Source organism: Microtus oregoni, unplaced genomic scaffold, assembly GCF_018167655.1.
Source record: "Microtus oregoni isolate MIOR12 unplaced genomic scaffold, Mior012 000055F_ref0000237, whole genome shotgun sequence".
NCBI classification, from domain to species: Eukaryota; Metazoa; Chordata; class Mammalia; order Rodentia; family Cricetidae; genus Microtus; species Microtus oregoni.
This window is the reverse complement of record NW_024543831.1, coordinates 10,352,062-10,367,586: the sequence shown is the minus strand read 5'-3', so window position 1 is coordinate 10,367,586 and position 15,525 is coordinate 10,352,062. Positions and strand designations below refer to the sequence as shown.

At 44.0% G+C, this 15,525-nt stretch overlaps 1 protein-coding gene across 5 annotated transcripts in view; it reads right to left on the bottom strand.

Annotated features, from left to right (window-relative positions):
* Exph5 (exophilin 5) overlaps positions 1–15,525 on the bottom strand; it is a 72,716-nt gene continuing 57,191 nt past the window's right edge. For 3 of the 5 annotated variants that reach the window (XM_041638384.1, XM_041638385.1, XM_041638388.1), the window contains 2 exons: positions 13,378–13,513; positions 1–8,907 (listed from right to left, as the gene is read on the bottom strand). In XM_041638384.1, coding sequence (XP_041494318.1) covers positions 3,683–8,907; positions 13,378–13,513 — 5,361 coding nt within the window. In that variant the 3' untranslated portion in view covers positions 1–3,682. Of the gene's footprint in view, positions 8,908–12,509; positions 12,851–13,377; positions 13,514–15,525 lie in introns of those variants that run through there. The other 2 variants (XM_041638387.1, XM_041638386.1) reach the window with 2 other exon arrangements.

The window sequence follows — 15,525 nt, the reverse complement described above, 5'->3', positions numbered from 1 at the left end:
TTACTCCAGTTCTAGGGGATCTGATGCCCTCTTCTGGCCTCTGCGGACACCAGGCATGTATGTGGTATACAAACAGGCAGGTGAAAAACCCATACACATAAAAAAATTAAAAAGTAATCTGAGGATAGGAAATAAAACCAAGACTAACAGTAAATTTGGGGTTGAGTCTGTGGCTCAGTGGCGGAGCGCTTACCTAGCACGTAGGTTCCATCTTCAGAAGTGCAAATACAACAGATAAACAAGCATAGTGTGTCTGTTCAGGCTGTTTATTTCAACACAAGCATTGTTTTAAAATTTCACCTCCTGACATGTTCCATACTTTGGAAACAGAGTTGAGGAAATAAAAACATGATTATTGGACAGTTTTGACAAAAGTGCTTATTGTGGGTTATTGTTTCAGAACAGAATATCAGTCACAAGTAGTAATGCGAACTCGCAAAGTAAAATATTTACATATTTATACTGTACAGTTAGATAGGATATTCTCCAGCTCCACTACAGACAGCAAACTCTAAACAGTAAGGCCTGTTTGGACACACCGGCGTTCAGTAAAGGAACTTGTTTCACGGAGGTGTGATTTTCCATTTGACTGTCATCTTTTCCACAACCTAAGAAGGCTTCTCTCAGCGCCGTCGTGCCTCATCTTTATCTCCCATACAAAATAGTCTCTCTTTTCAAACTTCTTAACCAAACTCATGTGAGTAGCAATTAGCATTTTATTAAGACCAATGTGTTTACGATGTTAGAATAAGCCATTCAGAAGGGTGGTATCTAAAAAGCAATCTTATTAAACCCCATTTTAAGTGAATTTAACACAATATCTATAGCTGTGTTAGCCTAACATTGAAGCAAGCTGATAATTTCCTAGGCACTTATTAGTATTGATTCATTAGTGTTTTACTCCATTTACAAGAAAGTTTAATAATCATTACGTATTTTAGAAAAAAACAATATAAAATGACTGTTGTTAAAGTTACCACGGCTACGCCCAAAATGAGCATTAAAAACAAGCGGTTTACATATTACAACACAAAGACAGTATCTGCCACACTTCCTTAATGAAGTGCTGCATGGAGCTATAAACAGTAAAGGTGCTTGCTGTTCTGCTTTTGCGAAGTCCACTGTTTCCCTGATTCCTCGCCTGACAGCAGGGACCCTCACACAGTGCAGAGAAGCAGTGGCTTCAGTATGGATAACAGACCCTATCCTGGAGAGTCTGCGCCCCAAAGTACTGTCCATTCTTCCCCTGCCGTCCCTCACCAGAGCCTCGCCTCGGTGAAGAGCAAGTTAACTTCGCGTCACCTTTTGTAGCAAACATGTAGACACAATATTTATTGAAACAGCATCTCATGGTGATCATTAAAAAAAAAAAACCCAAGGGTGTTTATGTTAAAATATCTTGGACTATCTTAAAATTACATACAAAAAGTCATGATATATGAGTTTTACTTAAATAACCAGATAAATAGCAAAAGAGGAAAGGCATATGCACAAGCATACATCATCAAACAAGAAATTGAATGTTACTCTGTACCATTCAAGTTTGAATGAGCTAAGAACAAGTGAGCTTTAAATCGGCTAGAGCTCGAAGTCTGAGCGGACAGGTTTAAGGAAAAGTGTCTGTATTAGGGAGTCCCCTTCACTAGCTTTGAGCTCTGTCATTAGGCTTTCAGAATGATTGATTATAAGGGCAATAATCATACAGATCTTCCTTGCATTCACGCCAGTGCCAGATCTCTGTACGTTTTTGCCAATACCCGCCCTTATTCAGTTCATCTGGATGAACAGTGGGAAATAAAAGTATGTCAAAAAAACAGCCATAAAACAAGACAAAATCCATCCCTGTATTGCGACCCGGGATCCCATGCTGCCTACAGGTCTAGCTCATCTGTAGACCTTGAATTACAAGGAGAGACAGCCCCGGGTGTCTAGGGGGCAACTAAAGAGGTAGGAAGCCAAATTAGTAATCAAATTAATAATAGGTATCACAAATATTTAAAATAAATTAGGAGTGCTGAGTTAGGTGTTCCTGAGAGTTTAGTAGGTGGTTCAGCAGAGAAGCCAAGTGCTTCCCAGATATTACATCTGACCTAGCATTTTAAGGATTTGTCTAAGATCCCCACTAAATGCCCGATCAGAAGTGTCCTAGCCCAAAGCTTCTTAAACCATGGGTCCTCACTCTATATGGGGTTGTCTAACTAAGTGTGCAGTTGAGGAGAATGGCAACAGTAAAATGTTTCTGAACGTGCACTGGACAAAAATTAATTTGAAATTAAACATTCCTCCTGCAATGCTCAGCCAGGGTGTGACGTCAGGGCAGCGCTGGTTCAAGCACACAGCATGTACACCTTGAAGAGTGTGGGGAGAGAGGTAGAGGAAGGGAAGGGGAATCTGGTATTATTTTATCATGAACTACAATGCTTCTATTGCACATGCGGAGATTTCTGCTCATATACAAAGGCAATGACAGACACCAAAGGCGTGTTACTACTTTATGCTCCAGCCTGTGGGTAACAGTAGAATGTCCTTGTGCTGCATTGTATCCATCTCATTAGCATATCTTTGTTTTTATCTTAAACAAATGATAAATTTGTGTGTAAGTCAGAGAACTGCTTTAAAATAAATTTGAGTTATCAGTGAATGTTAGACTTGCACACCTATTTTATATATGTATACCTGAGGGCATGTAAAAGTGGTGAAGAATTTCAGTGAGAAAAGCTTAATAAGCCCCAGTCTGGACTAAAAACAAGGAAGTGAGAAATGCACGTGGCTGGAGAGATGGGGGAAATCAGCTGTGGAGAGAACAGCCACAAAGCTGGCGCAGTAATGTGCTGTCTGCTCCTCTCCGTCTCTTAGCAGTGTCTCTGCGGCCAAGCCACTGCCTGCATCGCTTGGCTTCACCCACGTGCTAGGCCTGATGAAAACTTGTCAGCCAATCACCACAAATGACTTCAGAGAGATTCGTGAAGGCACTAGGGACTAACTGTTCATTTTTAACCTCCAAATGTTCTCTAGACATGTGTGTCAAGAAGCCACTGCTGAAGTGCAAAGATGCTCTCAGGACAATCCCCTTTATCTTGTGGCTGGAGAGAGAGCTCAGCAGTTAGGAGCACTTGCAGCTCTTGCAGAGGACCCAGGTTTGATTCCCAGCACCTGTATGACCCCTAACGCTCTGTTACTCCCATTCCTGGCTCCGATGCCCTCCAGAGCCTGTGTGGGCACTGTATGAACACAGTGTGCGTGCAAGGACAGTATTCTTCCTGACTATCCCTTCCCCTTATGTTTGATATCTTGAATTCAGGCTGTGGACAGAGGGGGGCAGTACAGTTTTGCAACTGTGCTCAATAATTAACAAGTAACAAGCTTTAACATGTGCCCAAACTATTAAGTGTAAGAGACATAAAAACAGTGATGAGGAAGATAGAGCAGGTTGGGGGAAGAGGTAAGAAGGCGAAGTTCAAACGCACCAGGAGAAAATATCAGGAGAAACAAACAAAATCCCTCAAAACCAGCAATCATTGTTCTTAGAATTCAGAAGAAAAATACATATATAATGGAAAAGAAAAGAATGGTGCAGACACTGGCCAAACCAGATCTACCTGTCTATAAATCTAGACTCACTATAATGATATTTTTGGTTAAAAGCCAAAAATCGAGTATAATATTACACAGTCTCTCAGTCTCACAGTTCCGATTCCTTATCGTTCTCGTCCAGGTAGTACTCATCATCGGTGGTTGTGTCTGTGTCCCAGTCCGAGTCCACTGGGTCCTCCTCGTAGATGTTAAGTGGTTCACTTGGAAATGAGCCATCTTCGGGTGACCCACCACCAGAATCCAACAGCTCGGACTGTGACAGGTTGGAAGCATGGAGTACATCATCCTTGAGGAAGCCAGGGTTCTTAAGAAAACTTGGCTTCCACAGTCTTCCCTGTGTGAGTGACCGCTTGACATTCTCCAAGAAAGCCAGCTGCTGCTCTTTCCCAAAAATCCCGTAGTCAATAGGCCTGGAAATGGAGGAGGTAGACTTGGGACCCGATCTAGTCCTATTGTTATACAAAGCCCAACTTTCGCCTTCATCAGAGGTAGGAAGTTCAGAAAAAGATTTGAACCTTCGGCTGTAAGCCCTGCTGTGGGAGGAGTCATCATCAAGAGACAGCTGGCTGAGAGCGTGGTCAATGGAAGTGTTCTCAGAAAAGTGGCGCCCCCTGGCCTTGGGAGGGTGACTTGTGCTCAGCCGGTCACCATGCACACTGAAGTTTTTTAAACTCTTTGACCTATAGAGGTGAGGCTCAGGTTCTGACTCTGGAGATGGGGCACTCCAGTGGCGCAGCTGACAATGGGACAGCTTTACCGTAGATTTCTGTGCAGATTCCAGGGGAGAAGGGGGACTCAACCTCTGCTGAGGGTTAGCGCTTCGTTCTCTGGGGCTGGTAAGCGTGAGCTGAGCTGGGGCTCCCGACTCTCCCGAAATCTGGGCTTTAGAATCTTCATTCTTTGATGGTGTTTCTAAGATACTGTTTGGCTCATTGTGATGTGGTTGTGAAATGTTAGCAGGCCTCTGGCTGTAGGGCTGACAGAGAGGTTCTGGGTAGGGTACCGCAGAAGCTTGGAGCGGGGTCTCTGATGGGTCCACATTCATCAGGCTGCTTTCATCTGTGGACTCGGTGGATTTTACAATAGGTTCAGGGGACAGTGGGCTGTCCTCTGATCTACAAAGAGATAACCTCCTATAGCCAGACTGGCTTTCACTTTGGGAGAAAATAGTGGCTATGTGTCTTCTGGGACTCATTTCCTTAGCTGGGATTTTCCTGCTTGCTTTAGACATGGCTGCCAACCCATGTTTAACTGAGTATCTGTTTTCTTTTGTTTCTTGGTCACCCGTGTTGGTTTTATTTCCTCCAGGAAGTAAAGTTTGATCCCATGCCAACTTTGGTGTTTCATCTTTAACCTTCCTCACCTCTGCTGTGTTTGTTTCCTGACTTCTTGCCCATCTGGGTTCCGGCTGCAGATCTGTTCCCCCTGACTGAGCCTCTTCAATCAACTGCAACTTATGCAATGCTGGGGTTGGAACAAAGGCTTGGCTTTCTGAGTCAGGGAGCATTTTATCAGTCAGGTTTTGGCAGTCTCCAGTTGTCCCCCTGGCTTCCCTAGGCTGTGACCCACTAGAACTGTCGTTTACGACTACAGTCGTGTTATCTCTCTGAGGATACCATCCACTTCCTGTTAATCTGGTGGCTATGCCCCCTGCACAGGCTCCAGAATTTCTTCTGGTTTGGGAATTCTCAACAATAGCTTCTGAGTGGCCTGGGAGACCAGGGGGCGCACTGTCTCCTCCTTTAGAAGGCTGTAGATTTTTAGCGTTTCCTTCTCCAGCACCTTTTTCCTGAGGCAGTAATGGGCTCTGTACGATCTGTTTTAGCAATGGCCCCTCTCTCTTTTTCCTGCTTAGTGAGTCATCCACGACTGTTTTAGCTAAGCTACCTGGGGAAATCTCTTTGGTCTTAGGTTCTCCTTTATGAAGAGGGACAGCTGGCCCCACAGAAGCCATTTCCTGTAAGGAAGATTCGGAAGCCTCCCTCTGTGGTAATTGGGAGACAGTCTTCTTTTCATTGCTGTGAGAAAGACAGCGTGGGGCGGAGTCAGCCTGCTTCCTTAGGTCTTGCAGTGGAGGTATTCCTGACTGCACTTGTGCGGGACCACTTGGCTCATTGCCTTCTAAAGCACTAGGCAATGCTTTCATCTCTCCCTGAAAAGCATCTCGAAGTGAATCTGTACCTTGCGCATACTGCTGAAGGAGGCTGCAGAACTTTTTGCTGGGTTTCCTTGGTAGAGTATAATATACTGAAACCACCTCAAGACATTTCACATTCTCTTCGTCACCAGAAACGGAGAACATGCTGGTTGTCTTAAACTTATGTAATGCTTTTCCTGATGCGTCTGCAGACAGCGGCTTGGGGGTTTGGTTTGAAAGGGTGAGCGAGCTCATCCCAGGGACAGGTGCCTCGTCATCTTGAGCAAGTTCCTTTCGGTTGTGTCTTTCAGAGAAAGTACTCTCTCGAGATGATGGGTCACCTTCGAGAGAACTGAAGATTCTCCCCCGAGGCCTGGGCATTGCAGAGGAAGCATCCACGTCCAGGACCAGTGACTTTGCTCTTTCACCACTCTCCGTCAAGGTACATGCCTCCCCCGAAGGACATGATACCGCCCTCTTGATGAGGAAAGGAAGGGGCCCTTTCCTAACAGAAGCAGATCTAATGGCTTTCCTGTCTGTCATCTTCTTGGTGGCTTCGGGCATGCCCATGATGGGACTGGAAGCATCGCTCACTGACTTAGGAGAACTGGGTTTGTCAGATGTGCTCTCCCCCGTTGGAACACTCACTTTATTTTTCATTTGGAATGGAAGTGGCCCGTTCCTAATTGAAGCCGCTGTAATCTTACTTTCCTGCTGCCTGCTGGGTATGAGAAAGCTGGCTGGTTTTCTTGGCAAGGTGCAGTAGACTGTGCTGAGCTCAGGGACTTTGACACTACTTTGGTCCCCAGTGAGGCTACGGCCTTCACTTCTGGGTGCTGCTCTATTCTCTGTCTTGGCCAGCTCCTCAATATAGGACACGTGGCGTCTTACTCGTCCTGTCCCTCTCCCGTTTCTGAAGGGAGAGTACGGGTGGCAGTGGACAGCATCGTGCAGAAGAGCAGTCCTGTCGTGACTCTCTTGGCTATCTGTGGAATTGACGGCCAACGAATTTTGGTTCTTCGCAGCCTTGTCTTTTTCTTCTCTTTCTTCTTGAGATGGATCTTGGTCGGAAAGCCTCCTGGAGAGCGCTGTAGTAGAAGGAATGAAAAGAGCATCAAGGGACGAATCGCTCAACGGTAAGGAATCTTGGGGTGCACCGGAAGCATCATGTGAGACACTGTGCCTGGCGGCCAGCTTGCTGCCATTGGTAGGATGAATGGAAGGACGTTGTTGCTCAAGATTTAGAACAGCAGGCTGCTCTGGGGACTCTGCCTTTTGGGTAGCAGTGGGTTCAAAGCACCAGTGGCTATTTTTAATGATGTCTGGGCTGTCTTCATTACTTCCTGTTGTCTGGTGACAACTTTGATTTGGGCTGGGAAGAGACGGTGACTTTCCATGTTCTTGGATGGAAGTTGGGGAGGCCGTTGAGTCAAGTTTCCTGTTTCTAGGAAAACCTTGATCTTTGTCCAAGTCCTTGGCTTTATCTCTTTGTGACGTGTGCATTTGGGGAGTGCCTTTCCTGGAAAAGACCCTGGGTGACTTTATGGAACCTACTGTGGTAGATTCATTAAAGACAAACCCGTCGCTTTCGGCTGAATCTTGGGAGTGGGCATTTTGAGAATGAGGTAAATCATTAGAGATCTGTGAATGAGGTTGGGGTAATCCACTTGCCTTGTTTTTCCGGCCCATCTTGTTTAGCCGTTCACCGTCTGAAATAGATTCATTCATGTCTTTCTCAGTGTTCATTTCTGTGGCTGGGATGTTGGGCTGGGTTTCGGTAAGAGCTAGCGATTCAGTTGAATGGCTTCCAGACACAGCGACTTCTGTACAGTTTCTTACTGGAAGAGAGCCTGGCTTATTAGGGACCATTTTCTCCAAAGTAACTGTGGAATGCTGGAAGCTGGGACTCTGAGAATCCCTTCTGTCATCAGGAATCAGGGGGAAGGAAGTTCTGAATGAGGACACTAGAGTCTGAGCCTTGCCAAACAAACGGGACTCCTCATCCACAGCTACGCCTCCAGGACAGTGGCCTTGCTGACAGTCCAGGCTGGAAGAGTGGATGTGGCAGCTTGGATCAGTCATGGAAAAACCATCCGGTGTGAAAAACCGGGGTAGAAATTGGTTCTCATTGACATGCGATGTGTCCATGCTCTCCAGAGGAGACGTCTGATGATCAGATCTCCAGCAGTGTGGATCCGCTTGACCTCTGAAGACATATGTTCCATAGCCAGAAGAATGTGGCTTCCAGGGTGGAGATGGGACACGGTGGCTGTAAACAGATGGTGCCCTGTTTACTTCAACAGAAATCATTTCAAAGTCCCTGTCTGGAGGGAACGGCTTCCTGCTCTGCTGTGTGTCAGACCAGAAAGAATATTCCTCCTGTTGGCTCCAAAAGGAATTCTGTCCAAATCTCTGCTCTCCACTCTGTATGAAGGTACTGCTGAGGAAAGACCTTGTGAGTGGGTTATTCTGATGGTAGAGTGGCATATTCTCTGAGTCCTCCAATGTGTCAGGACTCATTACGTTATCCATGGGGGCATTCAGAGGGATGCTTCGGTAAGCACTCTGTGAATGGTACAACTCATACCTCCTACTCTCCTGAGAACACCTCGGAGCCACGTACTGGTCAGCAGGGTCGATGTCCATTGGCGACGGTGCCCCGGACTCCTCCGGATTCAGTCTGTGTCTAGAAGAATCTGACCTATTCCATATGATGGATGACAAAGGAGTTCTTTTGGGGCTTTGCTGGTGCCTTACTGGTGTAAAACTGTTCTTGTTTTGAGTAGCAGCTGGAAAGTGTAAACTCCTGGCGGTAAAACGCCCTGTGGCCGGTGAAGCTGACCGCTGCCGGCTGTCGAAGCATAGTGATGTGCTACCAAATGTATTCTTTTGCATGAAGTCCTCTTTTAAAACTCTGGGCTCCCTGGTCCTGTACATGTCATAAATTGTCTTTGTCCTAGGAGAAAAGGTTTTGAAACCTTCTCTAGGAGCTCCTGGTCTCAGGATGTCATAGATGGACATATTGGAAGTTTCACTGTGGTAGTTTTGGTGCCTTCCCGTGCTGTTCAAGTGAGAATGGTTGAGCTGGGTTCTTGATCCGTAGTTGAATGGTGCTCTGGTACTCACTGAGCCTGCAGATTGTTCCTGGGCCAGCTTGCTTTCCAAATCATCTAAAACTAAAGGAGAATGTGAATGAATCTTTGTATATGATTTTGTAGTTTTATAATAATTAGAGTCATTGGAGTACCCCTTTCTAAAAATCACTTTGTTATAATAAATACTATATTAATCTCTTTTTTTTTCTCTTTGTTTTTTCATGACAGGGTGTCTCTGTATAGCTCTGGATGTCCTGGAACTCACTCTATAAACCAGACTGACCTTGAACTCAGATCTGCCTGCTTCTGTCTCTTAAGTGCTGGGATTGAAGGTGTGCGCCACCACCATCTGGGTAATATAGCATTAATCTTGAGTATGTTTTAATGACAATCTGATTTTTACAAGAGTGCACTGCAATTTTCTTTTTTTTTCTTTTCATATACTGTTAAGGATATAAAGCTATATTTGGGGGCTGAGGAGATAACCCAGTCAGTAAAATGTTTGCTGTTCAAGCCTGAGGACCTGGATTCGATCCCCAGAACTCATGTAAAGAAACCAAAATAGTGGCATGGATTTATAAACCCTGTAGTAGTGGGTGGGGGGCGGAAACAGATGAGTCCTTGAAACTTGCTGGCCAGTCAGCCTAACCTAATCAGCAAAGTCCAGGTCCCAGGAAGACAGGGATCGGATTAGTGGCTCAGACAGTAGAGTGTTTGCCACACAAGCATGACAGTTTGAGTTTAGCTCCTGAGTGCCTGTGGAAAAGGCCAGGCGTGATGACCTGTGCCTGTAATCCCATTGCCAGGGAGACAAAGATGGGGGTTCCTGGAGCCAAATTCGTGAGCTCCAGGTTCAGTGAGAGACCCTGTCACAAAAAACACAGTGGAAGCTGAGGTAGATGGCTCAGCAGTTACAAAATTCTAATGACCACAGACCCCAGAACCGACATTTAAAAAGCTGGATGTGGTGGTACACACCTACAGGAGTGGCCAGGACCCCTGCAGCAAGATGGGAAGTGGAGAGGAGAATGGGCCAAAAACCTTGTGGACCAGCTACCATGGACTATGCTATGCAATGACAGAAACAGCAAGCGAGACCCGGCTTTAAAAAGGTGGAGAGAAACGACGTCTGAGAGTTGCCCTTTGACCTCTTCATGTGAATAATGGCATACTTGCTTCTATGCACTACCTTAATACATAAAGTGAAGAACGATCAAGGAAGATATCCATTGCCAATCTGGGCCTCTCCATACATGTGCACACGTATGCACAAACTCTGATGCTGCACTCACATACATGCAAATATGCACACACACCCCTAATACATTCATCTGTAAATAAAAAAGTAGAGAGGCAGTTAGGAGGACAGTGTTGACAGTGTGTATCCACCAAACATACATGAATATAACACACAAAACAAGGTGGATAGCTCCTGAGGAATCACACACAAACTTGACCTCTGGCCTCCACATGCAAATGAACACACTTGCATACACACAAACCTTCCTACACATGCCTATGTGTGCACACACATACACACAGTTAGATCTGTCCTAACGAATTCTAACCAGTTTCCCTCTGTGTATTTGGTGTGTTTACTCTGTGTGGCGTGGGTTAGTAACAGAAGAGAATATCGCAGATTGCAATATGGGCTTGCCACTGAATTACTAGGCAAGCTGGGGTTATTAATCATGCTTCTCTCTTTCTTTTATATCATTGGGTTGCTGTAATAGTCCAACCCTTGGTCATATCATAAGACTACAATAAAAGAAACCTGTAAACAGTATATGATTTCTCAGTTGTCTTGTTAAGAAAACAATTACAGGCAAAGGTTTATTACCACGTAATATACAAAAAGTTGGATAAATTTGGACAATGTGTGTGATTTAAAGTTTTACACAATATTATTAAGTGACATGTTAACTGTAGATTGTTTCCCCGGAAACTATTGTAACACAGCACTTCCCAGGCACATAACATCAATTAATAAATACTTATAGATCCTTACAGGGCTTCTTAAACTATTTTTACTATTTTTGCTTTATAAGTGAGGATGAGAGAAATCAAGTAAAGGCCCAGGTCATTTAGTGCAGTGATTTGGACCCAGACTTCCCCTGAGTCTTAATGCAGAAAAGGTCTGAGCCCTGCCAATAAGACACAGCTTCATGAGGAGGCGAAGCTGCTGTTGTCAAACAGTGCTGACTTTTACCTTAGGACAAGGTGATTTCCAAGCCAGGGCCCAGCGACCTCCTTATAATACGAAGGATGGAGGCCAAGGCCAGACTGTGTGCGTGACTGATGTATCTTAGTCTGGGACTTTAAACAAGTCACAGTGCATCACCTCGACCACTTCAGGCATAGTAAACATTTTCCTCCATTAAACTGTTAGGATTATAAAATAACTGTACTCTCCTTAAAGCTTTTAGATTTTTCTAAGACTTGTCTTATAATAGACATTATTATCATATATAGTTTATGATGAATATAATCAATTATCTATTTATTGATGAAACATTCGTTAATAAAAATCATATCTGACACAGAAATAGCTATTTTCCAAAGTGCTGTGAATCTGTGTCTGCAGAATTATTTCCTTCTGAAATGATATACATGACCCACATTAGTTATCTTATTTGCTATTTAAAGTTTTCTTGTTTTGTTTTTTAACTAAAAAAAATCGTGGAGAGCAAGGCATGTCAGCATCTGCACGTGTACAGTAGCAATGTATAAGTAATGTACAGATCACATCTGGGCAGGGACCAGAGGGATCTGTTCCCTTCTGTTCTGGATTTCTCTGTAAGTGCTCTTGAGCTCACAGACAGTACTCATCTTGACCACTAAGATCTAATGAGGAAAGGATCTTTTTTTTTTCTTTTTGGTTTTTTGAGACAGGGTTTCTCTGTAGCTTTGGAGCCTGTCCTGGAACTAGCTCTTGTAGACCAGGCTGACACCAAACTCACAGAGATCCGCCGCCTCTGCCAAGTACTGGGATTAAAGGCGTTCGCCATCACTGCCCAGTTTGAGGAAGGGATTCTAAATGATTCCTATCACTGAAATAACCCACATAAAATTATAAAGCTATGTCAGATTATAAGGCAGGGGAAAAGAAGAAAACAAAACTCTGTAGAGTTAATAAAATCAGTGAAAACAGTCCTACATTGGCATAAGAACAGACAGGAAGATCAATGGAACCAAATAGAAGACCCGGATATTAATCTACACTCCTTTGAACACCTGATTTTTGACAAAGAAGCAAAAAATATCAAATGGAAAAAAGAAAGCATATTTAACAAATGGTGCTGGCATAACTGGATATCAACATGTAGAGGAATGAAAATAGACCCATATCTATCACCATGCACAAAACTCAAGTCCAAATGGATCAAAGACCTCAACATAAAACCAGCCACACTGAACCTTATAGAAGAGAAAGTGGGAAGTATACAGGAGACCACTTCCTAAATATAACCCCAGCAGCACAGACACTGAGAAAAACAATAAATGGGACCTCCTGAAACTGAAAAGCTTCTGTGAAGCAAAGGACACGGTCAACAAGACAAAATGACAGTCTAAAACAAATGATAAAATTCTCTGTTTTGCTGTTTATACACCCCCCCCCCCCATTTTACGTTGACTACAGAACAAAACACATTTAGAAGAGAAAACACAAGAGATTCTGCTACCTGGGCTCCTGCCGGGAACACTCACCACTCTTCATTCCTGGGCCATAACAAAATCCGCCCGTTCCAAGTCGTTCAGAATGTCACATTAACTCTTTTTCTTACTCCTTCAGAGGCTGGAGAAATCAGTCCTCTGCCTCCCACCTTTATTTTCAGACACCCATGCTAGCCGCCATCCTCTTCAAACAAAAGCTTCATTTAGAAGAAATTTCTCCCTGGTCCCTGCCCTTCTTGCCCCAGGATGTCCTTCCATAGAGAGCCTAGCCTAAGGCTCTCAAGATTGCCTTAGATTACTCCTGCCAGGGTAGGGAGCAGGGAGAGTTCTAGCTGTAAACTGAATATCCTTTCTCACTTCCCTGAATGACCGTGGACTTCCCTTTCTAATGGCGGTCTTATGGTGTTACAGGATAACCTGTGGAAGGTGGACCATGATATTCATAATGAGATTCATTTGCATTACGTTCTCCTGGAATCCAGGTCAGTGCAGGTGAATTGTTTAACGACTGCTGGATTTCGTCACAGTGCACATATGCCCCCCCCCCCCCAATCAGGGACAATAAAAACTCTTCAGAGAAAGCTGTATAGAGGCATTTCTTTTTGACCTGAGGTAAAACATTAAACATTATTATCAGCCTGTATGTCTGCCAGTCTTTGATCTCAGAATATCTGCTTGGATTATATTTAAACCACAAGGTTTTTCAAGGTTTCGGTTCATAGGATCTAATGAAACCCACTTCAGATGAAGTAAGCAAGGGGCTTCAGAAACTAAGTTCAGGCCTGGATTTGTTTAGAACAGTTTAGTAAGAACTATCGTTAGCATTTGCCTCTGTGGTTCCTGGTGTTCCCAGGGAGATCTGATGTGTGAACTTACCTTGAAAAAGCTCAGTCTCCAGCAGGGAAGAATCCCAGGGTGGAGGTATGCCACTCTCCTCCCTCATGATGGCTGGCTTAGGGACAAACACACTGGCAACTGGCTGATTTCCAACCGGCAAATTGTATATTTTTGCCTGTCAATTTTAAAATTAAAATATTAGATTTCACATCTTCTCTAGCTAAAATAGTCATATGTTCCCCTAAAAATATCAATGGTTCTAGTCTAGGAACTGCTGATTAATTTTCTGACTATTTATGTCTCAATTTAGTGTTTTCTTATTTTTGCCGTTTCCAATGGAGCAGGAACTCCCTTACACATACCCTCATATGCTTGCTTTCCTAGATAGATATTCACACATACATTATCCTACACACGTATTCGTATGTATAGTCGACTATGCACACACTCACATGTATGTTCCCTTATACATATTGTCATATGCACACTTCTCTATACATATCCTCCTAGGCATGGTCTCCCACACACACCCTCACGTGCATTATCCCCTATACGTGCCCCTATATGCATATTCCCCATACACTCATATGTCCACTCCCCTCTATATTCCTTTGCAATACACTATCCTACACACATTCATATATACACTCCCTGCACATACATTCATATGCATGACCTCCTATACATAATTCAATGTATGTTCTTTCTTTTAATGACAGTGTTAAGGCAGACTCCTACAGAATTAAACAACAACCAGGAAATTAACCTTTCTCAAGTTGGGAATACTGTCTCCATGGCGCTAATGGCTGGGACTTTGGATCTCCTAACTCTGCATTTTCTATCAAAAGCATCTTAGCCGCCATCTAGGTGGACCTTGAGTTTTGCGAACTCAAAGGGCTTTGGAAAAGATAGTGTATCTATCCAGAGGCTATTCTGAATGACAGAACAGAGAAGAAACAAAGAGAGGGATTAAATACACATGACATGAAAATAGAAGGGAGGAAAGGGATCAGAGGGCAGAGGACAGGGAAAGGAGGCCGTGAGCGAGCAGGGGATGAAGGTCAAGCCAAAATATAGTATGGAGATGCCAGACGGGAACTCATCACAGTCATGTTAATTTTTAAAACAAATCAGATTATATTTTAAGAGGAAGACAAGAAGAATGGAGACCCCCCAAGCCCCTCCCACCCTGAGCAGATTCAGTAGTTCTGAAATGAAGGCATTGAAAGGTAAGATCTTGCCTTTTTAAATCACTGCTCCTTTGAAAGGATTTAGGAGACAGATGCAAAGCTCAAGTTATATTCCTTAAAACAAACAAACAAACAACTAGCAAGTGTTCATGCTGCTATCAGGTTCAATCACTGTCTTACTTACAACCTTAGTTTGTCTTTCTAACACTGGGACAATTACCCACGCCACTCCTTCACTGTCCTGTGCGAGAACCCGGCCTACATTTCCAGGCCCCTGCCTCAGCTCCACCTGGCTGTTGGGGTCCCTGAGCAGGACCAGCAGCTGTGGTTCTTGTCCCTGTATCTCCAGCTCACTCTGCTGTCCCATCCTGGGCTTCCGAGTCCCTCTGCTCTCTAGACTCCCCTCTCCACCTCACAGCATATCTCATCTCATCTTGTCTATAAAGCCGAGGCCAAAGGCCTAACCTTGCCAAGACCTTGATTTTTAAATTCCTTCACCATAGGCTGAAAGTCAGGGTCCTCTTGCACCCTCACGCCTCCCTTGTTTCTTCTTGAAGCCTGCCCAAATCTCATGAATTTGTGTTTGTAGCTTTTTTTTTCCTTTTTTCTTTTCTTTTTTTTTTTTTTTAATTTTTGACACAGGGTTTCTCTGTAGCTTTTTTTTTTTTTTTTGGTTCCTGTCCTGGAACTAGCTCTTGTAGACCAGACTGGCCTCGAACTCACAGAGATCCACCTGCCTCTGCCTCCCGAGTGCTGGGATTAAAGGCGTGTGCCACCACCGCCTGGCTTGTATTTGTAGCTTTATAGGCATAAGTGAAGACCCACAAAGGGGGCTGAGTAATAAAGAAACAATACTCCCATGATAACTTATTCATTCCTGGATATAGCCTATCACACTAATATAAAAACCTAAAGTAAACAAACAGAACCTATAGATATCCATTTGACAGAAGAGAACTGAAAGTTAATTACTTGAAAAAAAATGGTTAAAGTGAGT